Source organism: Cervus canadensis, chromosome 11 (genome assembly GCF_019320065.1).
Source record: "Cervus canadensis isolate Bull #8, Minnesota chromosome 11, ASM1932006v1, whole genome shotgun sequence".
In the NCBI taxonomy this organism is placed as follows: domain Eukaryota; kingdom Metazoa; phylum Chordata; class Mammalia; order Artiodactyla; family Cervidae; genus Cervus; species Cervus canadensis.
The window spans coordinates 52,785,082-52,812,350 of record NC_057396.1 but is presented as its reverse complement, the minus strand read 5'-3'; the positions used below and the strand labels follow the sequence as shown (position 1 = coordinate 52,812,350).

General features: G+C 39.4%; 1 protein-coding gene across 3 annotated transcripts in view; it reads right to left on the bottom strand.

Annotated features, from left to right (window-relative positions):
- BBOX1 (gamma-butyrobetaine hydroxylase 1) overlaps positions 1-27,269 on the bottom strand; it is a 65,918-nt gene that overhangs the window by 22,746 nt on the left and 15,903 nt on the right. For all 3 annotated transcript variants that reach the window (XM_043481810.1, XM_043481812.1, XM_043481809.1), the window contains one exon: positions 13,440-13,638. In XM_043481810.1, the coding sequence (XP_043337745.1) occupies positions 13,440-13,638 (199 nt within the window). The remainder of the gene's footprint in view (positions 1-13,439; positions 13,639-27,269) is intronic.

Here is a 27,269-nt window from a genome sequence, read left to right as displayed (position 1 = left end):
AATTGAATAGACTTGGTATTTGCACCTCATGAAACTGATAGTCTGTGGGGAAGACAAATTAGTGTGATTTATCTTCCAAAGTTAACTTACAGGATGTTATGAGAGTAAAGAAATGACCATCAAGTAGAGACATGAAGATTGGGTAGGATTTACCTAGAAGCATAAGGGTCATCTATGAACAAAGATAGTGGAGGTGATGGAATTCCAGTTGAGCTATTTCAAATCCTAAAAGATAATGCTGTGCAAGTGCTGCACTCAATATGCCAGCAAATTTGGAAAACTCAGCAGTGGCCACAGGACTGGAAAAGCTCAGTTTTCATTCCAATCCCAAAGAAAGGCAATCCCAAAGAATGCTCAAACTACTGCATAATTGCATTCATCTCACACACTAGCAAAGTAATGCTCAAAATTCTCCAAGCCAGGATTCAACAATATGTGAACCATGAACTTCCAGATATCCAAGCTGGGTTTTAGAAAAGGCAGAGGAACCAGAGATCAAATTGCCAACATTCGCTGGATCATCAGAAAAGCAAGAGCGTTCCATAAAAACATCTATTTCTGCTTTATTGACTATGCCAAAGCCTTTGACTGTGTGGATCACAATAAACTGGAGAATTCTGAAAGAGATGGGAATACCAGACCACCTGACCTGCCTCTTGAGAAATCTGTATGTAGGACAGGAAGCAACAGAATTGGTCATGGAACAACAGACTGGTTCCAAATAGGAAAAGGAGTACATCAAAGCTGTATATTGTCACTGTGCTTATTTAACTTATATGCAGAGTACATCATGAGAAATGCTGGATTGGATGAAGCACAAATTGGAATCAAGATTGCTAGGAGAAATATCAATAACCTCAGATACGCAGATGACACCACCCTTATGGCAGAAAGTGAAGAAGAACTAAAGGGCCTCTTGATGAAAGTGAAGGAGAAGAGACAAAATGTTGGCTTAAAGCTCAACATTCAGAAAACTAAGATCATGGCATCTGGTCCCATCACTTCATGGCAAATAGATGGAGAAACAGTGGCTGACTTTATATTTTTGGGCTCCAAAATCACTGCAGATGGTGGCTGCAGCCATGAAATAAAAAGATGCTTACTCCTTGGAAGGAAAGTTATGACCAACCTAGACAGCATATTAAAAAGCAGAGACATTACTTTGCCAACAAAGGCCCATCTTGTCAAGGCTATGGTTTTTCCAGTGGTCATGTATGGATGTGAGAGTTGGACTATAAAGAAAGCTGAGCACCGAAGAATTTATACTTTTGAACTGTGGTGTTGGCGAAGACTCTTGAGAGTCCCTTGGACTGCAAGGAGATCCAACCAGTCCATCCTAAAGGAAATCAGTCCTGAATGTTCATTGGAAGGACTGATGTTGAAGCTGAAACTCCAATACTTTGGCCACCTGATGCGAAGAGCTGACTCATTTGAAAAGCCCCTGATGCTGGGAAAGATTGAAGACAAGAGGAGAAGGGAATAAGAGAGGATGAGATGGTTGGATGGCATCACCGACTTAATGGAGATGAGTTTGGGTAGGCTCTGGGAGTTGATGATGGACAGGGAGGCCTGGAGTGCTGCAGTCTATTGGGTTGCAAAGAGTCGGACATGACTGAGTGACTGAACTGAACTGAACTGATAAGGGTCATCACAGCTAGAAAAAAATAGCTTATGAGAAGGCCCAGTGGAGGGAGAGAATATGGTCTATCACAGGATGAGAAAGAGGATGTCAACTGGGCTAGACCAAGAGGATTTACTCCTTGGCTTCCCTTCACATTTCTGATTCCCTTATAGCCCTGCAAAGTCTTACCAAAAAATCTCATTCTATTAGGGTATAGAGATGGACCCTCCAAAGCCATAATACACGGTATCACCAATTATGTAGGAGGAAGCAGAGAGAAGGAACTAGATATCTGATGGCTCTGGAAAATTTCCAAATCACAAACATAGTCAGTGGAAAGTGCAGTAGGGCAATTTGAGAACGACAATTAAGTCTGAGAGAGAATTTTCACATTCCAGCATGGCTGAATACAAGAGGTCTATGGTAAGGAGTTGGAATAGTCTGGGCCCCATAAACTCTAAAAACTTACCAAACTCCCTTCTACGATAAAGCTCCCTTCTGAGAAAAAGACCCTAAATGAATATTACAGGGACAAAGGGAAAAGATCTGGATGAAAGGAAAGGAGAAGGACTGGGAGAAGGAGAAGAAGAATATTATCAGCCATCGTTGTGAAATCTGACATAAAACAATAAATTACAGAAGTTTTCTGAATCATATCCCCTTTTAACCATTAAGGAAACAAATTTTTTTTATAAAAATGAGCAACATAGAGATGATTAAGGTTTAGTTTCATATTTGTTTTTTAGAGGGAAAGAATAAATCAAAATAGCATACCCATAGACAATATGTACCAGAAGGATATGACCCCAAAAGATGAGCATAAAATATAATTATCCCTATTTCTAGTTTGTTTTCTACATATAGTTACTTCTAATGAATCCAGAAAACTTTGGTACACTACATGGAAGAATAGCTTACATAAGAATTAGAAACTAAAAATGGGGTGATATACTCAGAAAAGAAAAAAAATTAAAAATTTTTTTAAAAATGAAGGCTAAATTAGAAGAAATGCAAGATCAAATAAGCACAACAAATAATGCCTTTAGATAGCTAGAGGATGAAAAGGAGAAGAATTTAAATGTCAAAAAAAGGGAAGAGATAAGAAGTATTGGAGAGAAAGTAACAAATTAAGAGGATAGGCAAAGAAGATTAATATGTACATAATAGATGTCCTCAAAAGAAGAAACCCAAACTAAAAGACAGCAAGTTCTAAAAACAACAATTTTAAAAATTCTTAAAATTAAAAAAATTATATTTGACACTTTACGTTGAAAGATCAGTCCAAATACTCTCTGAAAAAGTTGCCTCAGAGTAACCAACACCAAGACATAGTCTGTAAAATCAATACTCTTGAAAGAAAAAATCTGAGGGGATCTAGGTAGAAATACCAAATTACTTATAAGGAAAAGAAATTACTAATAAAATCATATGGACATGTTAGAGATGCTATAAGCCAAGAATTTGATATTTAGCCAAGCTGATTTTCAAGTATAAAGTTCTTAAGCTGCTTTCAACATGCAAGAATTCAGAGAATATTGTTCCCATGAGTTCTTCCAGAGAAATTTACAAGAGAATGGGCTTCAGGCAACTAAAGTGAATAGAAATACATTGACATAGCACTGGTGCTGAATAACAAATTTATATTTACAAATAGAATCAATTGTTAGGTAAGGAAAAAAGACATCAAAACTAAAAAGTTGGGAAACCAAACTTTAGTGATAAGGGAGTCACACTGGGGTGATCATACTTTAAACCAGAAAAATATGTAAGTGAATATGGTAGTGAATACCTTAAAATTCAAGGGACCTATTACATGGGGGAGAAAAGGAAGGTTTGTGATTGGTTAGGACTTGTAGGTGGGTTGTAGAGTGGCTGCCAGTGTTCTATTTCTTGACCTGGATGGTATTTAAGAGTGTTTGCCTTAGTAATTCATTAAAATATACATTTGTTTTATGTGATTTTTCTCTATCCATATTATATTCTACCCTAAGAAGTATTTTTTATAGTCTATTTTTAAAGGTTAATAATACTCTCAGCAATCAAGTTGAAGATGGGCTTCCTAGGTGGCTTAGTGGTAAAGAATCTGCCTGCCAATGAAAGAGATGAGGGTTCGATCCCTGGGTTGGGAAGATCTGTGGAGGAGGAATGGCAACCCACTCCCATATTCTTGCCTGAAAAAAAGCCCACGGACAGAGGAGCCTGGCAGGCTGCAGTCAATGGGGTCATGAAGAATCGGACATGACTGAGAACCAAACACACATAAATGATAGGAAGATGACAACTACTTTTAAAAACATAAACAGTTACAGCAATTTGCTCCAAAGTTCAAAAGGCCTTCGTTATGAAAAACTTAATTGTAGTCCATTGCAAAAAAATCTATTAGAATTCCATATTAAGCATATTTAATGGTTTTCTGGGGGGTTGGGGGGAGGAAAACTGCTTAATTTATTTCACCAGAGCAAGAACTGGATGATAGTTTAATAAATAATGTGAAAGATTAAAATATAAACTTCATCTTTTCTTGTAACAAGTTATCTGGTTCTTTGTCAATTGTCATTTTCCCTTTGCATAAACAGTTGGCTATAATTTGAGCTTAATAGAGGAGAAGGGAATGAATACTGATGCTGTCATTATGGTTTAGTTTGAGGACTTTCCACATAAGCCTGTCAAATTACTTCCCTGCCTCTGGGCTTGCAATATGAGTAGAAGCCACATTTGATAGTCAACAATTATTATGGCACTAGAAACTATGAGAAAATGTTAATAACAACAAACCACCGTAGTAGCATGGTGTACAGGCAAGACTGCAGACTGCTGAGTCAAGTAAACCTGAGTTAGCAACTGATCTGCTTCAGTTTCCTGACCTTTAAAATGGGGATAACGATTCTTATCAGAAGTGTCAAGATTCAAGATCATGATGTAAAGCATGGAGTTCAATACTTAGCACATAAAAGGTGCTTAATGGAAAATTATTTTCTCGCATCCCAGTAACAGCAGCTGCTGGTCTTGACATCATAGAGTATTACCAAGGAGGTAACGGGGATTGGAGAAGCAACCGCTTTATTAGGGTAGCTTATAAATTTCCTCAAGTGATTTCTAGAGGAGCATGAGACACAGAAATTATTTTTCCTTTCATTCATGAGATGACCTCATACTCAAGTGGTTTTGTTGGCATTAACTGCAAAACCTAATATTACAGAAGGAACTCCAGGGACTCACTCTTGGCTGATAACACAAACCGGGATTCACAATGGCAGAAAGAACATAGCCTGCTCTCCTGCTTAGGAAACCCTAATACTCAGAAGAGAACACATTTTAAATACCCTCCCTCCCATCCTTAAATACTGTGCTAAATTTAAAACAACTCACTAAGAAATCTCAGTGCAAATTTTTCACAAACTAGGATGAAATCACAACTCAATTCAGAACTCAGATAAGTTTTCTTTGTTTTCTTCTCACGTCTGAATTGCTTCTAGATTGGTCTTTTCTAACTCAGAAGCCATTTTTATTCAAGAAGGGTTGTGTGGTTTCCTGAAGCAACTGCTTGGCTAGAAACTTCAGCAAAATGGGTAAACTTGTTTTTCCTTTCCCTGTTCAGTCCCCACACTTTAGAAATGTTTTCTAGTAACATGTACATCAAGCAAGTAGTTGTTTCAAAGTCAGATTTGGAGGGAGTACTAATGGTAGGAGTTATTTCTAAGGGGCCAGATGCCAAAGAATATCATATTTTCACTCATACATCCTCAATCTCTAAAACAAATTAATGTGTGAAATGCTGCTGGGCTGGCTTACAGAAATGCTAGCAGAAATCCAGTGAATGCTGGATGGGAGATATACTTGTTTTCCCCAGAGGCCATTTCAATATTGCTAATTCTTAACTGGCCTGGCTGGTGTATTTGACAAACAGCCCAATAGAAACATTTGCTGTTTGATATTTTTTGATTCATCTGATGAAGACTGCATGCAAGGCACTCATGCAGATGTAGATGTCAGCAGTAAGAGTAGCATTTTACATTTTTTCCGGCAACTTTTCATCCAAAGGCCTCGAAGAGCCTGATAGGTATTAAAACACTCCCTTAGAAAAGAGAAACAAGTTCTTGCTAGAAGAGAATGATAGAACTGTGGGAAATTACATAAGTTTAGACCAGCTTCTCACCTGCAAATAGGTGGTGGTGAAGCCATGATTAAGCTCTGTTTCCTTATCGGTCCTGTGGGCAGCTCTCTGGGCAGTTAGGCAATACAGATGGTCTGGGGTATTCAGTCCTTAATTCTTTCCTAAACTTTTTGAAATGAAGTGTTTCAAAATATTTATATTTTTCCACTACAATTTGTGATCTTATAAGTTTTATTCAATATTTATATCACTTTCATGCTTGTCTCCACAAGATAAAATTTGGCTACCACCAAAATCCAGAAATTTCTTTTCTCTTATCTCTTTCTTACCATCTTTGTCTTACTCCTGATGTTACTGTTCCAGAAAAATGTATTATTATTCTTATTAGTCTAATCCTTGTTGCATGTGTTACTGCATCTTGCTTGTGCTAGAAAATAAGATTAGGAAGAAGAAAGAACTGAACTTCTGGGCTCTGATCTGGAAAGAAATCTTGCTAGCTAAGGTTGAAATTTGTGTTCTCTTCTGCCTGACTTTCTGGTGAGTTGTTCATGAGGTTAATTTTAAACTGAGGACTGATAAATGTTGATAACGCTAAAAAAGAATTTTTGATATCTTGATCAAATGGAATTCCTTAACATCATAGCTTATATTCCCTTTTATTAACATTTCCTGAGAGATAAATGTGTGTGAGGCACCAAGCTAGTTATAAAGAAAAATGGTGGCCTGATCAGGCCACCATTCCTACCTGCAAGAAGTTCAATATGACAGTAGCAATGGCAATGAGATAAACTTATTGTCAAAGGTTGTCCTGGCTAGTAGTAACAGCAAGATAACTAGTTAACACACGATGCTAATGGTAAACACTTTAAAAAATATGATGTTTAATCCTCTTCCCCTATCCCATCTCTGTCACACACACACACACATTAATTGTCCAACTAATTAGAGAAGGAACTCTCAGGTTATGGTTTTGCCTTTTTAGGGAAGACCATCTGAATTTCTCAGTGTTGTCATATATTTTACAGTTTCAAAAGACAATGACCAGCAAACATTACTACAGTCCAACAAGCAGTAGTGATATCTTACAACAGAATAATTCACTTTTTTCTACACTATATGCATTATCCATAAGAATGGAATCTCTTACAGGAAACAGAAAAGTGCCTAACTAGATGCTATGAACATATGGGAGAGAGGAGACTTTTCAACTCTCTTTTCTGGATAAGCCATTCAGAATGCAAAACTGGCTCCTAGGAAGTGGAATAAAATACTTATTAATATTTCGTTTTCTTATAATGCCCAGGATTGAGCATGAGGTGCTGCTAGAGCTGAGGCTGGGAAAAGGGTTCTCTTCCCTAGAGTCGTAGAGGCTGCTAGGGCAAGGGGAGATGTAGTGTGAGTGTGGTTAGAATAGAGGAAGAGGAAGATGAGTAGGCCAAGCAAGAAGGGCATGAAAGACCAAAAAGGAGCCAAAAACAGAGGAGGACTTGGAACAGGTTGTTTGTAGACAGGGTTAAGGCAGAGAGATGGAAAAGTGAGAGAGGTGCACGCCAGAAAGAAGGTGAAGTAGGAAGGGGGGAAAGTAATCCTAGCAAAGTGAGGAAAGAACTATGCTGTAGTTGTTCCCTTGCATGGTTTGCATATATGTTGAGTTGGCTTGTGGTGGGGAGAAGGAGCTGTACGGAATTATACAGTTGTAATTAAATATGTATGTATCAGTATCACACCTATTTATACACTGGTAGCCTGTGTAAGTTTGAGGAGCCCTGGCTTCCTTCTCTCCAGTTGCCATATTAATTGCTGAATATCACCCCATCATCACCGTGCTTTCAGCAGACCAGGAGAGCACCACCCTTTAGCTCTGTGCTACCTTTTAACTACTGTTGGCATATATTGCCTGTCTTGTTCCCTCATTTGTAATGCCAAAAGTCAAGGACTCCTTGATAGTTTATTCCTTGGTCTTATGTGATATGTATTGTTCTATGTGCTTCCCTTGTGTCTCAGCTAGTAAAGAATTCACCTGCAATGTGGGAGACCTGGGTTCAATCCCTGGGTTGGGAAGATCCCCTGGAGAAGGGAAAGGCTACCCACTCCAGTACTCAGGCCTGGAGAATTCCATGGACTTGTATAGTCCATGGGATCACAAAGAGTTGGACACAACTGAGCGACTTTCACTTACTGTTCTACATTATCTAGGGGAAGCCAACTCAACTATTTACACTAATCCACATACAAGAATTGGAGAAGGAAATGGTAACCCACTCCAGTATTCTTGCCTGGAGGATCCCATGGACAGAGGAGGCTGGCAAGGCTTTAGTCAGTCCATGGGGTCACAAGAGTTGGGCACGACTGAGAGACTAAACCACCACCACCACATACAAGAATCGCCAAAGATAATTTTGCATAAGTAGTAACCCAAATCTGGCTCAGAACAAAATGCTGGTGTGATGTTTTGCACATGGCAAAGTATTCAATTGTTGCATGGATGTGTAGGACAATACCACCAACCAAGACATTCTCTTTCATTGATTATACTTATTTTCAGATTTACTCTGTGGGATGCTTCCTTGAATGCTTTATTCTAACTTGACAGTGGCAGTGGAGTGTAATTTACAATGACTATTTCCCATTGGGTTAAATTATGTCATAAATTCAGATAATTTCTTCAATAAAGAAAAGATCCAGACAGCTATTTTTGTTCCTTTGGGGTGGGCGTCAGGGACATGGAATGAGGTTTTTGGCCTTACTTTGTAAAAACTATGTTGCTCCAAGTCAAATGTTTAAATCCTCCTGAAAATGTTATCTTTTTACATACTGCTCCACATATATATATATTTGACAAAACTGATAATGGGAGTTTCTTTACCAAATCTTATTCTTTTCTCCCAGGAAAGATTTCATCATTAAGGGAATAAGGTTACTGAGCATTTCACATGGCTGCCTGAAAAAATATCATCTAGATGATGCACAGTTAAAAAAATGACAAGTATCTGAGAAAATACACATCTGGAACATGATGTAAACTTTACCCTCAAAGCTATTGCCATTTTGATTTAGGTGTATATAATTTTATAATTATGAAATCCTCTAATAATTATTGCATTCATCTACTGCTTTACAGTCCTTTTAAACCTAGGTGAGAATTTATTCAATAAATATTTATTCCTTGCCTACTATATACTAAGACTACACAAAGTTCTGGAATCTATTATTTTTATTTATCCAGCCAATCATATAAGAATGGAGATGACAGTCAGAACCCAAAATCAGATACTATAATTCTCAGTTTAGACCCATGCAATTCAAATTTTCTGAACTAGTAACCCTATTTGAAAGGAAAAGTACTAGGTGGGTATTAGTTTCCCAAGGCAAGCAAGTGTGAAGTAGCAAGCTATTATTGTTTTTGGCATGTTAGTAAGAGTAGAAACCAGCCTCCTTGAAAAATCTACCCGGAAAGCAAAGTTTACCTTTAACATTCCCCATTTTCCTTTCTCTGTCCCGCTCGTACTTTTGGCAGTCCCTCGTCTCCATTATTTATTGCCTTCATTTATTCTTTCTGTTCACTCACCAACCAGTTATTTTTCAAACAAGAGTAAGGCCAGTAGAGAAATAAAGATATGAAAGGGAGAGACCCTGTATAAGGCAGCTACTGATTATGTTATAAAGTTAAGTCATGTCCAGGCATTACCACAGTACCAAGAAGAACATGACAACTGCTGTTTAGTTACATAACTGTGAGAATGCAGAGGTTGTAAAGAACCCAAGCTCTAACTGAGACCTGCCTTCTCTTGAACTACCCTTCCTCTCAACCAGAGGCTCTAGACCTTTGATGCAAATGAGTATCACCTGCTGAGTTTTAAAATTCCTGCTACCCAGGCCAAATCCAAGTCTTGTTTAAAAAAAAAAAAATCTCTGGAGATGGGACTCAGATTTTTTTTTTTTAATTGGCTATTTCACTGTGCAGCCTAGGTTGAGAAACATTGTCCTAAATATCTCTCCTTTTTAAAAATCTCATGTTACCCTAACTTCAATATAGAAGAGGCAAATAACTTTAGGGAAAACATTCAGTTTTCTCATTGTGTTGACAACCCCCTTCCCAAAGCAAATAAGCAAACAAAATCTAAGCTAAAACAACAATAGCAGCAACAGCATAACTGTTTTCTGTAAGTTCTTGAAGTTGAGGATTAGAAATTACCAAAAATAAAAAACAAATAAAAGAGATTTTGGTTATCATTAGTGGAAGAAGAAGTAAAATAGAAAGAAAGTCATGTCCTGGAGTGTGGTATAGTTGGAGAGATATAGGGAAGAAAGCTGCTGAAGGGGAGATTTAGTAGGCAACCTATTTGGTCAGCGGCTTCCCAGGTGGCGCTAGTGATAAAAAACCTGCCTTACAATGCAGGGGATATAATAGATGCAGGTTCGATCCCTAGGTTGGGAAAATGCCCTGGAGGAGGGCACAGCAACCCACTCCACTATTCTTGCCTGGAGAATTCCATGGACAGAGAAGCCTGGCGGGCTACAGTCCATAGGGGACTTGTATGGAGTCGGAGATGACTTTGCACACACACAATTTGGTCAGTTGCAATGATCTTGGACAAAGGAGGTGGAATTGTAGTAGGAAGTCTGATATGTTGACAACAAACCTTTAGCATTTATTCCAGTAAATTGCTCAATATGAGATCAGTGGCTGAGTTATTAAGACTTTGACAAACAAAACAAAACACAAGTCATAAATAAGGACTAAGAATCTGACCCTTAGTGTGATGGATGGGGGTGGAAGTTAGGCAAGCATAACAGAGCCCCCAAATTTGGCCACTGTAATGAAATTATGAAATGTGTTGGCATCAATGCAAAAGTCTGGTGTCAGCAAGTAAAAATGAAGTAAAACAACATAGAAAAGATTGGTTTTGAAGTGGTCCGTTTACCTCCAGTGCCTGAAAGCATCCTTTCCATGTTCTTCCTTCATATTTTATTGCTAGTGAGGTAGACTAGGAAGTCCAGGGCTTGAACAGACCCAGATTCTAGCTTTGGTTCCTTATTTACTATCTGTAGGACCTTGGGGGTATAGTTTAATTTTCTGGGCCCCAGCTTCCTCTTCAGTGAACTCAGAGATAACATCTATTTCAAAAAGCTGTGAAAAATAAAGAACAAATAATACAGTCGAAGCTCTTAATAATTTCAAGACTCTTTCTCCTTTGTCTCTTTTAACTGCTGTTATCTCTAAAGTGAAGTCACTCTGTTGTGTCTGACTCTTTGCGACCCAATGGACTGTAGCCTGCCAGGCTCTGCCATCCACGGGGTTTTCCAGGCAAGAATATTGGAGTGCAATTCCAGGAAAGAATATTTCCTTCTCTAGGGTATCTTCCCAACCCAGGGATAGAACCTGGGTCTTCCACACTGAAGGCAAACTCTTTATCATCTGAATGCGCCCGATCTCATCTGATCTCAGAAGCAAAGCAGGGTCAGACCTGGTTAGTTATCTCTAAAGGCACCTTCAATTCTTGCAGATGTAGAGCAGATAAAAATTTTGTACAACAAACTTGCTGATAGTAAAAGTAACTTCCTGGGGTAGGAATGGAGCCTAGGTAATTCTTGCTTAAACATGATAGTCATCTGCCATGAATAAATTTGTTCAAATCACTGGGAACTGAATATTTTAAAAACTTTTTAGTTTGTTTTATTTTTGGCTGCTCTGGGTTTTCATTGCTGTTCATGGGTTTTTCTGTAGTTACAGTGAATGGGGGCCACTCTTTGTTGTGATGAATGAGTTTCTCACAGCAGTTTCTTCTCTTGTTGTGGAGAACAGGCACTAGGGCACTCGGGCTTCAGTAGATGAAGCACGTGGCTCCATGGTTTCAGTTCTAGAGTGCAGGCTCAGTAGTTGTGGCACACGGGCTTTGTTACTCCATGGCATGTGGGATCTTCCCGGGCCAGGGATCAAACCCGCGTCCCCTGCATTGGCAGGCAGATTCTCATCCCCGTACCACCAGAGAAGTCTGATTGAAGATTTTTGACCTTCTGATTACCTGCAGATGAGGTCTTGCCCTCGATTAGCTGACCTAGGGGCAAAGTCAAAGACTGGCAGGGACTTGCAGGTCTGAGGCAGGAGTGGGGACAGAATGTGTGAAACTGGAGTGTGAAAATGTGTTCACTTCAGGATTCAGACTTTTTTTTTTTTAATATCCTGCAGGTTATTGGCAAGCAGGGGTTAAGCTCAGTTGTTGCTATATTTGATTTTTCAAGAAAAGTCAGACCCATATTTAATGTAAACTCTCCCAGTTTTTGACGGGAGATGACTAATTTCATTTTCTTTCAACATTATGTGGGCCAAACAAAACACATCTGAATACTGCCTGTGTGCTACCAGCCTGCGACCTTTGCCTTTTGGAGGTCCTTTTTGCTTTTAGTGCCCTCTACTCTGAGCCCAGGAATAAGTGTATTCATCTCAAATGACAGGCTTACCCTAATGAATACCCCCACTTCCAGATAAGTGTTTCCTGTTGTTAGTGTTTTATTATCCATAATTAATGTTACCTTCCAGGCAATTCTTTTGCAAATGGCCTCTTGTTCCAAAGTTAAAATCGATTATAATATTTCCTGTTACTTGCTAAAGTGTGTAGACTTAATTTTCTGCTCGTTAGTTTTATCTAACACATCTGCTGGCTGGTTTCACTTCCTCAGGGCCCAACTTCATTTTGCACCAACTCTTGGGAGGTAAAACTTAATAAACTTTCACTTTTGTAAAGCTGAATATTTTTAAAACATATTGCAGAAATAGTCTTCTACTTCACTTGTTATGGACTGAATAGTGTCCTCCCCAAATTCATGTGATGAAGTGCTGACCTTCAATGTGACTATATTTGGAGTCAGAGCCTTTAAGAAGGGATTAAGGTTAAATGAAATATTATTTTTTTGGACCAGGGATTGAATCCAGGCCCTCTAAAGTAAGAGTGTGGAGTCCTAATCACTGGACTGACAGGGAACTCCAGGTTAAATGAAATCTCAAGGATGGAGCCCTAATCCAATAGGACTGATGTCTTTATAAAAGGAAGAGATACCAAGAGTGCAGATACCCAGAGGAAAGACCATATGAAGATACAGTGAGAAAGTGGCCAACTGCAAGTCAGGAGGAGAGCGTTCGCCAAGAACCACACCTGCCAATGTACATGTGTGCTCAGTCACTCAGTTGTGTCTGACTCTTTGTGACCCTGTGGAGTGTTAGCCCACCAGGCTCCTCTGTCCATGGGATTTCCCAGGCAAGAATACTAGAGTAGGTTGCCATTTCCTCCTCCAGGGGATCTTCCCAACCCAGAGATCAAACCCAAATCTGCTGCATCTCCTACACTGGAGGTAGATTTTTTACCATTGCATCACCTGGGAAGCCCATAGCTGCCAAGACCTTGATCTTGAACTTTGGCCTTCAGAACTGGGAGGAAATAAACTTCAGCTGTTTAAGCCACCCAGTCTGTGATATTCTGTTTTGGTGGCCTCAGTAAACGAATCTTCCACCTTTAACTACTGTATCTTTGGTGTCTGATGTCATTCCAGTCATGCTTAGAGAAATCCCACTTTTTAGACTCTCATCTTGCTTCCCGTTCAAAACAGTGTAGACATTTTTATATCATCAATCAAAAGAGTCCCCTGCCTGAAAAATATATCCAACTCTCTCTGTCATGGCAGAATACCAACTATTTGGTGACTCACCCATAAAATGTGAGATAAAGGAAACCAATCCTTTTCCCGAGTTTTAAAACTTCTCCTCGTTTGTCAGCTGCTCCTGTGAGTCGCACGATGCCAACCTTCTTGAGGCTGGAGAGCCACCTGTATGCATGCTCATCGTCTTTTAAAACATCTTCGAAATCCAGAGTAGGCAGCTGGAACTCTGAGCCCCAGTACTGACACTCTGTGAGTTATGAAAAAGGAGAAACCAGTGTTAAAAACACGGTTTTAACATACAATGAGAACTTCAGAGAAGGAACTAGTTTATTGAAGCTGACCTTTGATCTATCACGGAACAGACTAAAGTTCAATCATATTAGAAATGCCCAAATTACCAGCTCTTCTTCCCTGGATCCAGGCCAGTGTACTCAGGCTTTCTGCCTGCCAGTGTGCAAGACCCATGACTGGTGTTCACTATAGCACTTTGTCAAGAGAATGTTTATCTTGTGGATGGTTCTTGATACTTATGTCCTTAGGGCTTCTCTGCCTGGACATTGCTTAGAAATAACCTTGAAATACTGTGCATTTTTAACAGCCAAGTTAAATTACTCAATTCCAAATAGAGAGAAAATGAGAATGATGTGTTAGAATAGCCTATGCCTATCCCTAGGGGTTGGGCGGGTGGGCGGTGTTTGCCATGGTAGGAACTGCCCCTCCTTTCTCTTATTTCAACTGATAAGAAGCTTTCTCTGGGGTCAACTTGTTCATGGGAGTCAGCAAAAGCTGTCCATTGAGAGGAAAAGTTGGGCCATGTTGTTTTGCCAGAGCAGGCTGATTAAAGTGGTAACAATGAGATTAGAACAATTTGGAATATACTCATAATTTTTTTGGGGGGGTGGAGGGTGTAAAACATGTTATTGGTCTTTCTTGATTCTATTAGCTACCCAATAATTTTTTGTTGGTTTATTTTTTCAATAAGCCTGATGGTGGTGTTTGGTGGTAGTGATTTAGTTGCTGAGTTGTATCTGACTCTGCGACCTCATGGACTGTAGCCCACCAAGCTCTTCTGTCCATGGGATTTTTCAGGCAAGAATACTAGAGTAGGTTGCTATTTCCTTCTCAAAGGGATCTTCCCGACCCAGGGATCGAACCTGGGTCTCCTGCATTGCGGGCGGATTCTTTACCGACTTAGCCACCAGGCAGTAAATCTTCAGGAACTCTTTATCTATGGAAGACTTGGACATGGAAGGTGACCATTAAAACACAATATGTCATAAAGTAACAATAATAAAAATTGATAAAAACAAATAAATAAAAGCAGTAAGATAGTGAAGATAAGCCACCTACAACAGTATGGATTAGACAGACTCAAAGGTGACAAACCAAACAAAAGTACACAATTTGTTGGATGCTATAGTTGAAGTACATTCAAGATACTATTCAAGAAGTACATTCAGAAGATCTGAAATATCAGATCTTCTGATCCCTCATTAATGCTCCTTCTATGATGCCAGTTATTCTTTTAAACACATGAAGTTCCCCATGTCTGTCCCTCATGCCTCAGCTATTTCTTCTAAAATCAGACAGAGCTGGTTTTTATGGGCCCAGCATGCTTGCGCTGTACCACTCTGCTCTCTAACAAGAGTTGGATTTATATGAAAGAACTTCTGTTCAAGAGGAGATCTGCTTGACTTTTGAATATTGGATTTTATGGTTTTTTGCTTTGCCACTCCTATTTGCCCTTCGCATTTACAGTCTCCAGATTGTAATATTTGATACCCATCATAAAGGCCTGTGAAAAGAAGGTGATAAATGTCATAAATACTGCTTATTGGCTACATGGATAGAAAAGTCATTTGGCTTCCCATAAAGAGAAAAGTTTCCTGGGCAAAGTATCAGCGTTAAAGAGAAAAATGATAAATCACTATCTCCTCTTTCCAAACCTTACACCTAAGTGGACTATACCTAGAATCTTAAAAAATATTGAAAACAACTTTAAGCTTATTTAGCCCCAAATGAAAACTGTAAGTCCATAGAGCATTAGAGGTAGATGAGATTTTCACATTGACTTTAGGATATCCCATCACTATGGGTTCTTATTATTGGATAGAAAGATCATCTAAACTATGGCTGAGGAGTTCTCATATCTTGGGCACTGTAATAATCTGGCTAAGGGCAAATTTTTCATTCCTGTATAGACTGCTAGATGGATTAGCTGTGGTCTACATGGTCATGTACTGCAATGTGTGATGTCTTTATTACAAAGGGTTAAGTAATTTATTGATGAGCCTTGTTATAATACTTAAAAGAAAAATTTCATGTCTTATTGAGAGAAAATCAGCCTGGAGAGATAGTATGGTCCAGACTGCAGTGTTGTCAAGTAGAACTTTCTGAGATGCTGGAACTATTTTCTTTCTGTACCATCCAGTACTGTAGCTGCTAACAATATGTGGGTATTGAGACCTGGCATATCGATAGTGGAACTGAGGGACTGAGTTTTTTCCTTCATTTAATTTAAACTGACTTAAACTTTGATTTGGGCTTCCTAGGTGGCACAGTGGTAAAGTATCCGCCTGCCAATGCAGGAGACACAAGAGACACGGGTTTGATGCCTGGGTTGGGAAGATCTCCTAGAGTAGGAAATCTCAACCCACTCCAGTATTCTTGCCTGGAAAATTCTATGGACAGAGGATACTGGTGGGCTACAGTCCATGGACTAGCAAAGAGATGCAACTGAGCAAACACACACAAATTTTAATTTAAATAGCCACATGTAATTGATACTATATGAACTAGGACATGAATAGAATAAAGGACTTGGAGCTAAAGAGACTTGGACTTGAGTCATCATATTGCCCCTTACCAGCTTGTTTCTTTGTCTTTTATCTGATCTTCCATCCCTAATAAAATAACCATACTAATATTTGCCTTGAAGGTCATATGTTAACCATGCAATGAGTTTATGCAAGGAGTCTGGTATAGTGCATAGCACATAGTAGACTAAGAAAATACATAATATAACAATTGGTATTTGCTGAATACTTTCTAGAGTCAGCTTCAATCCAAGGTGCTCTCCATACATTATTTTTGAAAATCCGTAATAAATATACATAGGAATACTGTGATTGTTTCAGTATTCCCATGCTACAGAGAAGGGAACAGAAAGCTGAGTCTAGCAGCTAATGATTTGCAGAGCTAGTTAAGCAATTTCAGGTGACTAATTCCAAAGTCTGTAATTTTAGCAACTACGCAGAAAATAAACATTTGATGCCTTGAAATACTGTTGTCACATGTATTTTTAAGTCCTATGTCTGAATGTTCGCAGCTTACTCTATCCCTTACACGGAAAATCTCCTTTCTGGATGAAAAGTAAAGCAGGGCAAGTTACAATTAGGAACACTTCGTCTGGACATGTTCAAGCCTGAGTGTTTAAAGATAAACCTTGGCTCCCAGTCAGGACTTTCAATGCAGAAAAAACTTTACAGCTAGGTTTCACGGCACAACTCCACAACAACATTGCTATTCACTGCTTTTGTGAAATGAACCAAGGCTTAAAAATCAGCTAGCTTCTTTTCAAAAAATTTATGCCAATACAAGTCAGTGATCCATGCCAGTAGTTTTACTTAAGGCCATTATCACTTTCCAGAGAGTTTTGGTGACTGCGTAGCAGGGAAATGTAATAAATAGAGATGGAAAAAAACACTTTCACAAGATGTAAATGTTTTAAAAACTTTTGTATTTTGAACACTTTGTGGATTCAAGAAGGACTGCTTAGGGTACACACTATATACATCAAAATATATTTATAGCGTATTTTAATGAATTTTTGTTTCTACATGAGTTGTTTTCCTGTTATAGAGTAACACACACATGCTCTCAAACACACATGGACATACAAACACAATATCCAATATTCTCATCTAACTCATAGAGAATGAATTATATTCTTTCAATAAATATGTTATTCTTTACATGTGGAAAGTTAACCATATTCACATAAAGACTAAAGATAAGGCAAGGCTGTTAATATAAACATCAATCTGTACTATAAATAATTTCACATTCATAGGATTTTACTATCAGGGATTGGTCACAGTACCTTTCAAGTTCTACAAAGTTTATAGTGTTCCAACTATAGCTCATATTTTGGTGGACCTAGACAGCCGCTTTGCAAAAATCAGTGACCGAGGGCCACAGTCCATCATAGAATCTGTGTCCTAACATGAGCCACTGATAGACTCAGTAATGCCAAGTGTAATTTTCAAGGATAGCATTGTGACTAACCAGTTTCCAAATTCATCATAACATCCTCAATATAAAATATTCTAGTTTTCCAAGAGAAATAAACTTCATCTTAATAAATCCAACCAGTAGGATCATTCTGTGATCTATGTGTAGATCCTATGATATCTGAACAGAAACTCTGATGTTGAAAAGGTAATTTGGAAGCATTTTCCCAGTCTCCCCCAACCATGAAACCTCACCACCAGGGACCATATGAAAACACACTGGCCTAGAAGAAATCATTTGTCAGGTGAATACATTGAAAGTAAACTTAAATTTCACACTTGGGTCTGGATACATAAACAGTATGGAAAATGACGGAATATTTAAGGCATGAACCACCCTTTCTAATTTAACTTATGGCCCTACTAATAAATACTTCCTTGAACATGTGCTTCACACATCATAAAATTTATGCACAGGCTACATGCTGGCTTTCAAGGAACCATTTGTACAAGGCTTGCTTTTCAGGGTTAAACCTCACATTCCTGAATCCTGACTTGTATTTCAAAAAAGGAAAAGACACAAAGAAGCTCTTCAGTTGAAGATTCATGAATGCGGTGTGCAGGGTTACAGTGTGTTATTTCATGAATCTAGGACCTTCTGTTCACCTGTACAGAACTGTGCCTGAAACAACTGTCTGAAACAGCTCATCTCATGTGCTGAGGATCAGCTGATGGCTTACTATCTTTTCCTGTAGATATCTTGCAGGGGCCCAGCCATAAACCAAATCTGACCCCCAGGAGTGGAAAGGCACCTGAGTGGAAATAGGGCTTTGATTCTCTTTTCTGCACTAAGGACTTGCTGCCCTCTTTGGAAAGGGCACCCTTGTCTCTTGTCTAGTGAACTCAACCTAACTTCCAAGATCTTGGTCATTTGTCCTCTTTTAGATTGAAATCTTCCAGAAGCTGACCCTAAGATGAGGATTTGAATGCAAGCAACTTACTAAGGTGAGAGTTGGACCATGAAGTGCCAAAGAACTGATGCTTTTGAACCGTGGTGCTGGAGAAGATTCTTGAGAGTCTCTTGGACAGCAAGGAGATCAAACCAGTCAATCCTAAAGGAAATCAGTCCTGAATATTCATTGGAAGGACTGATGCTGAAGCGCTAATACTTTGGCCCCCTGATGCAAAGAGCTGACTCGTTAGAAAAGATCCTGATGCTGGGAAAAATTGAGGGCTAGAGGAAAAGGGGGCAACAGAGGATGAGATGGTTGGATGGCATCATGAACTCAATGGACATGAGTTTGAGCAACCTCTTGGAGATGGTGAAGGATAGAGAAGCCTGGCATTCTTCAATCCGTGGGGTGGCAAACAGTCAGACATGACTGAGCAAAATAAACAACAATTTACTAAGGAGGTCTCCCTGGAGGCACCAATAGGAGGTGAGGAAGTAAAACAGGGAAGCAGGCCTCTGGATGGGTGGTTTTTTTTTTTTTTTTAACTTTTTATTTTATATTGGAGTATAGCCAAATAACAGTATTGTGATAGTTTCAGATGAACAGGTGAGGGTTTTGCAGCCAGGACTCAGCACTGCTGGACCTCATGGCAATGCTGTAGACTATACTTCAGATTCAGAGTTATCCTACCCAGAGACAAGGAAGCGGAGATGCACAGGCTACCCATACCCACCACTTATTGGTTGAGAGCTGTTTCTGGGGATTCATTCCTGGGTCTCCTGGCCTTCCCTGTGTGTTGGTCAAGCAGGCTCCCTTAGGCAGAGAGGACCCTCCAGGAGCATGGCAGGCTTGTGATAGGAAGCTGTTGGCATGTACGAGAAGAGCGCTGAGGAGCACTGATGCGGCCGTGACAGCTTCTGCGAGGCCCTCCTTTGGGATCTGCAAGACTGGGCTAGGATGGCTGTCTCCTGTGGCGCCCAGCACCATACACAGCTCAGTCCCAGTGCTCACCACAGTGTGCTGAAAGGATCTTTCACTTACTCTGTACATGTTTGTTGAAAGCCTTGGCTATGTGAAAGAGAACGTGTTAGTGAATAAAAATAGATGTGATCGCTGCCCTTGGGAGGGAAAAGGTGAATAAATAAGGAAGCAAAGACATAAATACATAAAACTAAACACTGTAGCAAGTGCTATGAGCATAACAAATGGGGTATATTGACAAAAAAATCACTGGAAGTGGGATGGAGACCCTACTTAGACATGGCAGATAAGAAAGGTCTAACTGAAAAGATGCTGTTTAAGCTGCATCCTGAGGGGTGAGAGAAGTCAATCATGCAAAGGGCAGAGAAAGTGTCCAAATAGGAAAGACAATAGGAAGAGGGGTGATCTCTTAGCTTATCAGAGGAACTCAAAGTCACTGAGGCTAAGACACCCTAGACAGACGTGGGTGTCGCAGATGAAGTATAAAAGTAAGCAAGGGTGGGCTAGGTGGGTCCTCATCTCTCTCTCTCTCTCACTAGACTGCAAGCTCCTTGCAAACTACAGGGATCCTGTCATTTATCTTTATTTCCTCCTGGCTGTTGCCCCTAACTCCTTCTCCTGCTGGTGTACAGTGCAGGGCTGGCACTCAACAGATTTTCAGAAGACTACTATGTTCTGTATCCTTCATAAAATATTTGCTTATTTCCTAACGATGAAGCAACCCAAAAAGAAGACAGTATCTGAGCACCCTTTAGCATTTTAAAAGATAGAGAAATCCATAAAACCTTTCCTATAGGTGATAATTTTGCCAAACTTGAAAAGTCTCCTTGAGAATGTATAAACAAGTTTATAAGTTGCTTGAAAGAAGAGGAACACATTTTTGTTCTGGACTATTAGGTACCTAGTATATTATATATGTTCAGCCCTATGACAAGAGTGACCATACAGTTGGAAAAAATGAAAACACAGGAAATTATGAAAGAGCACTAAAGGACAGTGTGATAAACATTTACAAAAACAGAAGCTAACACACTTACTAGGCACTTTCTAAGCACTTTACATGGAGTGACGCATGTAATCCTCACAACAACCCCATAATAGAGATTCTAGTACTGTTCCCATTTTATGGATGAGACAGGCATCAGTATCTTAGGTAAGTGATGCAACATCACACAGCTGATGTTAAGTCAGAGCTGGGATACTACAAGAAGAACTGGACTCCAGATATTCAGAAAAAATTTGTTGAAGGATAACAAGCACCGAAGGATGTCAGGAAGGAAGATTAATATCTCAGACTTCCTTCGAGTTGGCAGTGCAAACCGAAAATTCAATTTTACCCTCTGTTATTATTTTAACTATCCTCTTTGACATCCTGGAAAAGTTGTAGAACACCCTCTTGATGGCTTTTAATTGCACAACACATGTCTCCCTATGGAGCAACCCACTCTGGTTCTAGTCAGCTCCAAATGACACAATCTTCTTCCTTGTACAAAGTCACATCTACCTCTGTCACCTTATTTGAGGCACTAATTCAGTGCTCCAGAATCACACAGAATATGGCAGTCTTGGAGAAGGTATAAAGACAGTTACTGAACTGAGTTTTTCTTTCCAAGGCTAAATAAATAGCCCCTTTCTCACCTATATTTTTCATGTTTTATGGCTACCAAGCCCCATACCATCCTCTCTGCTCTCCTCTGGTTGATGCTTTCAAGTTTGCTGATGCCCTATAACAGCCTGGGTGTCTCAATTAATCAGGCATAATACTATAGGTGTGCTCTGGCCATACCTACACAGTGGGCTCGCTACTACATTTTTATTCATGCAGCCTAAATCTGATTAACCTTGTTTGGGCAGTCTCAAGTCTGTTGACTCAGCTTAACTTTTCAGTCAGCCAAAACATGTAAGAATTGCCCCTCAGCCAAGTCCTCATTTCTAAAGCTAGTTCACTGAGAATGTACTAAGTACTTATGTAGAAATGAGATGCAGGGACTTAGTGTCAAAAGTTTGAGGGTGACAGATCTGGATTCAAGTCAGAATTTTGACACTTTCTGTCTGCATGACCTTCGGAAAGTGATATCTTCTCTCAGTTCAATTTCTTTACCTGGAAAATACAGGGTGGAAATAACCTGCAGGATTGCAGTGAAATTTAAATGAGATGGTATCTTGAAAGAACTTGACATAGCACACCTAACTGCACTTGAACCAGAGCAGCTGAACGTGGCTGGATGAAAACATACCATGATGACCAATTTTATTGCATACTCTTTAATCTATAGTTAACTCTGTCCCATACTCCCCTAGCTGACTGTTTATCATGTTCTCTATCCTCAGTCTTCCCACACTTCCTCCTTCTACTCATGCTTAGCTGACAGCTTTGCTTCCTGTTTCAGTAAAAATTAGAAGGACTCGGAAGAGACTTCCATTCACCCCCATCACCACATCGAACAACCTGCCTGTATCTGTGTTCTTATCGTCTCTTGATGTGGTATAAATAAGTTCATAAATTTTGTGATCTCATTCTCTACCAAAAGCAAATTCCTTAAGGACAGAATCTTTTTCTGTTTTGTTCATCACTGTATCCCCAGCACAGAGAACAGCGCCTGGTACAATTCTATAATGCATGGAAGATATTCGAAAAATGGTACCTGTTATTAATATTAGTTTTTTTCTCTTGATTCCAATTTTCTAGTGGGGCAGACAGTCAAATACACAGACATTGGCCCTTGAGTGCAATAATGGCAATGGCACAGAGAAAGCATGTGTGCGAGCTTAGTTGCTTTAGTCGTGTCTGACTCTTTGTGACCTTATGGACTGTAGCCCATCAGGCTCCTCTGTCCGCTGGATTCTCCAGCCAAGAATACTGGAGTGGGTTGCCATGCTCTTCTCCAGGGGATCTTTCTCACCTAGGGATTGAACTCGCGTCTCCTCCATTTGTATCTTTACCACTGAGCCACCAGGGAAGCCCAGCGTAGAAAGAGAAGCTGGCACAAATTGCTACAAGCACACAGAAGAGGAGGAGGATGACAAAGGAATCTAATAAAGCAGATGCTTTTCAGTCAAATCTTGGCTCCATTACTTCTTCATCTCTTTTGTTTTGGACTAATTAATTTTATCAACCTCATTTTCCTCATGTGTAGAAAGTTGTAAAAATGTTGCCTTTGTAAAGTTGTTGTTAGGATTAAATACAGCAATGCATATTAAGCACTGAGCTCAGTGCCTAGCAATGCTTAAAAATATGAAGAAGGAAGATTAGCAAAGGAGTAGGGGACAAGAAGGGAGAAAGAGGGTATATGTTGCTAATTCAGACAGAGGGTTGGTGTAGGAGATAGTGAGATGTTAATGGATTCTGTATTGTTTTAGCAATAGGGCTAGAAGATTTTCTTGGCATGTTGGGTGTGTGGTATAAGAGATAATGAAGAGTTTAGATTTGTATTAATTTAATTGGAGGCTAATTACTTTACAATATTGTGGTGTTTTTTGTCATACATCAACATGAATCAGCCATGGGTGTACATGTGTCCTCCCATCCTGAGCCCCGCTCCCACTTCCCTCCCCACCCCATCCCTTTGGGCTGCCCCAGAGAAGAGCACCGATTTTGAGTGTCTTGCTTTGTGCATTGAACTTGCACTGGGCATCTGTTTTACATATGGTAATATACATATTTCAATGCTATTCTCTCAAATCATCCCACCCTCACCTTCTCCCATATAGTCCAAAAGTCTGTTCTTTATATCTGTGTCTCTTTTGCTCTCTTGCATATAGGGTCGTCATTACCATCTTTCTAAATTCCGTATATATGCATTAATATACTGTATTGGTGTTTCTCTTTCTGACTTACTTCACTCTGCATAATAGGCTCCAGTTTTATCCACCTCATTAGAACTGACTCAAATGCATTCTTTTTTACAGCTGAGTAATACTGCATTGTATATATGTATCACAACGTTCTTATCCATTCATCAGCTGATGAACGATGGTTGCTTCCATGTCCTAGCTATTGTAAACAGTGCTGCAATGAACACTGGGGTATGTGTGACTCTTTTAATTCTGGTTTCCTCAGTGTATATGCCCAGCAGTGGGATTGCTAGGTCATACAGCAGTTCTATTTACAGTTTTTAAGGAATCTCCACAGTTATCCATAGAACAGTGTACTAGTTTACGTTCCCACCAACAGCATAAGAGCACTTCCTTTTCTTTACACCCTCTCCAGCATTTATTGTTTGTAGACTTTTTGATGGCTGCCATCCTGACTGGTGTAAGATGGTACCTCATTGTGGTTTTGATTTGCATTTCTCTGATAATGAGTGATGTTGAGCATCTTTTCATGTGTTTGTTAGCCATTTGTATCTCTTCTTTGGAGAAATGTCTGTTTAGTTCTTTGACCCACTTTTTCATTGGGTCATTTATTTTTCTGGTATTAAGCTGCATGAGCTGCTTGTATATTTTGGAGATTAATTCTTTGTCAGTTGTTTCGTTTGCTATTATTTTCTCACATTCTGAAGGCTGCCTTTTCATCTGGCTTATAGTTTTCTTCCTTGTGCAAAAGCTTTTAAGTTTAATTAGGTCCCATTTGTTTCTTTTTGTTTTTATTTCCATTACCCTGGGAGGTGGGTCATAGAGGATCTTGCTGTGATTTATGTCAGAGAGTGTTCTGCCTATGTTTTCCTCTAAGAGTTTTATAGTTTCTGGTCTTACATTTAGACCTTTAATCCATTTTGAGTTTGTTTTTGTGTATGGTGTTATAAAGTGTTTTTGTTTCATTCTTTTACAGGTGGCCGACCAGTTTTCCCAGCACCACTGTTAAAGAGATTGTGTTTTCTCCATTGTATATTTTTGCATCATTTGTCAAAGATAAGATGTCCATAGGTATGTGGATTTATCTCTGGGCTTTCTATTTTGTTTCATTGATCTATATTTCTGTCTTTGTGCCTGTACCATACTGTCTTGATGATTGCAGCTTTGTAGTATATTCTGAAGTCAGGCAGGTTGATTCCTCTAGTTCCATTCTTCTTTCTGAAGATTGCTTTGGCTATTTGAGCTTCCTTTTTTTGTGCTTCCATACAAATTATGAAATTATTTGTTCTAGTTCTGTGAAAAATACCATTAGTAGCTTGATAGGAATTACATTGATTTATAGATTGCTTTGGGTAGTATACTCATTTTCACTATATTGATTCTTCCAATATACAAACATGGTATATTTCTCTATCTATTTGTGTCATCTTTGATTTCTTTCATAGGCATTTTATAGTTTTATATATATAGGTCTTTTGTTTCTTTACGTAAATTTATTCCTGAGTATTTTATTCTTTTCATTGCAATGGTGAATGGGATTTTTCCTTAATTCATCTTTCTGTTTTCTGTTAGCACATAGGAATGCAAGAGCTTTCTGTGTATTAATTTTATATCCTACAACTTTACTATATTCATTGATTAGCTCTAGTAAATTTCTGGTGGTGTCTTTAGGGTTTTCTATGTAGAGGATCATGTCATTGCAAACAGTGAGAATTTTACTTCTTCTTTTCCAATCTGTATTTCTTTTCTTTCTTTTTCTTCTCTGATACTGTAGCTAGGACTTACAACACTATGTTGAATAGTACTGGTTGACCCTGCTGCCTGACAGATCGAGTTGCCATCAACCAAGACAGGAAAGACTGTCTGTGAAGCAGGATTAGCTAAGACCATCTACTCCCATCAGAGGATTCATCTTCCCTCTGATCTTCCTCCTTTTTTCTTAATCACTCCAAGTAAATCACTTTATAACCTCCCCCTGTTTTGTCCATCATGATTATGATTAATCAATCTATTTTGGGCTAGACACTTCTGTTCCTGTGTGCATGCATGCTTAATCATGTCCAACTCTTTGTGACCCCATGGACTGTAACCCGCCAGGCTTCTCTGTCCATGGAATTTTCCAGGCATGAATTCTGGAGTAGGTTCCCATTTTCTGTTCCAGGACATCTTCCTGACCCAGGGATTGAACCCACATCTTCTGTGTCTCCTGCATTGGCAGGCAGGTTCTTTACTACTGGTACCACTGGGGAAGCCCAGACACTTCCATCATGCCTGTTTGAAGTCAGAGCTTAGACACTCTGCTTCCTCCTTTATGAGCACATGGTACTCTTCAGATGCCTTCCCCAATGTTCCTTATTAATATTATCTGTATTCATATGGTCATGAGACTGTATTTAATTTGGGTCTGGAATTTTTTTTTTTCATCTAAGTATTGAGGTTTGTACATGAAAAATATCTGCTGAGCGTTGGTGTCTTCATCGGTAATGATCCTTAACTAACCAGTAGATAACCCATCACTTTTCCCCAAGTTTGCTGATCATCCTAGCTTCAGCAAACATTTTTACAGGCCTGATTGAAATTAGGGTCAAAGTTGACCAGTCTTTTCACGCCTTCCTTAGTTTTATTTAAAGAAAACTATCTGTTAGGTAGAAAAAATTTAGCCCAGACTTCAAATCAATGTCTGAGTGAGTAAAATCCTTTTCATGGCAATAATTCCTTCTGAGTCACTCTCAAGTGTTTAATTGGGATTATAATATGATTATTCTTCAAGTAAGGGGAACTCATCAATAAGATGTGATCATGACACTGTTTCTCTCTCTCCTTTGTCCTTACTCAGATGTTCTTTATTATGCCTCTGCTATGTCCATGGCTCTTTATGTAGGAGAAGAAGGGGAGGGAAAGGACCTAACAGGATTTGAGTAGCCACAGTATGCTAGGCACTGAGCTAAGCACAGCACTTAGTTTTTTCCACTCATTCTTCACATCCCACAGCTGAGAGGCATCACCTCTTTTACATATGGAAAAAATGAGAGTCAGATCACTAATGACACAAGTCAGGTTCACAGAGCAGAAAGTCAAAGCCCCTCTGCTGATTCCAAAGCTGTTCTCCTTTCCCTGTGCTGTTTTACAGGGGAAGCATGTTCTTGGCATATCACCCTCTTTCACTTCCTCTCCTAACAAATTCTAACAAAATTCTTTTGGAAAAATGTATATGCTTCCATTGTTATATCACAGCCTTGCATTTTAGTGTTACCAGTGAAATTATGTCCATTTTCTGGACTTGCTTGCTTTCTGATCTGTATTTTGTAGTTTGACTTTGTTGTTGTTGTTTAGTGGCTAAGTCTTATTTGACTCTTCTGTGACCCCATGGATGGTAGCCCATCAGGCTCCTCTGTCCATTGGATTCTCCAGGCAAGAATATTGGAGTAGGTTGCCATTTCCATCTTCAGGGGATCTTCCAGACCCAAAGACTGAACCCACATCTCCTGCATTGGCAGGTGGGTTCTTTACCACTGAGCCAGTTTGTCTCAGGGATAAATATAAATGAGTAAATGATTGGGGAAACAAGCAGAATTTGGACAAAAGTAAGAATCCACATGCTTGTGGAGGGGGCTCTAGACTGTGGGATGATTAGAAAGTCCCAGGGAAGACTTTGGACTGTATTGTGCTGTAGAGAATCACCAGGGCTGGGGGAGGGAAGATAATGATGGGCATCCAGAGGATAACCCAGCAGGGTTGTGCAAGCTGGGGGTGAACACAGAGGCCATGTTATTTCAGTAACTCAAGTATGAGATAACAAAAGACTTTGACTAAGTGGTTAGCAAGAAGGACAACTTATACAATATTTTCCACCTATAGCTTTTTGAATGTCAGTCTTCTCTGGGCAAACAGGCAATGAACATGGAAGCTTGATAGCT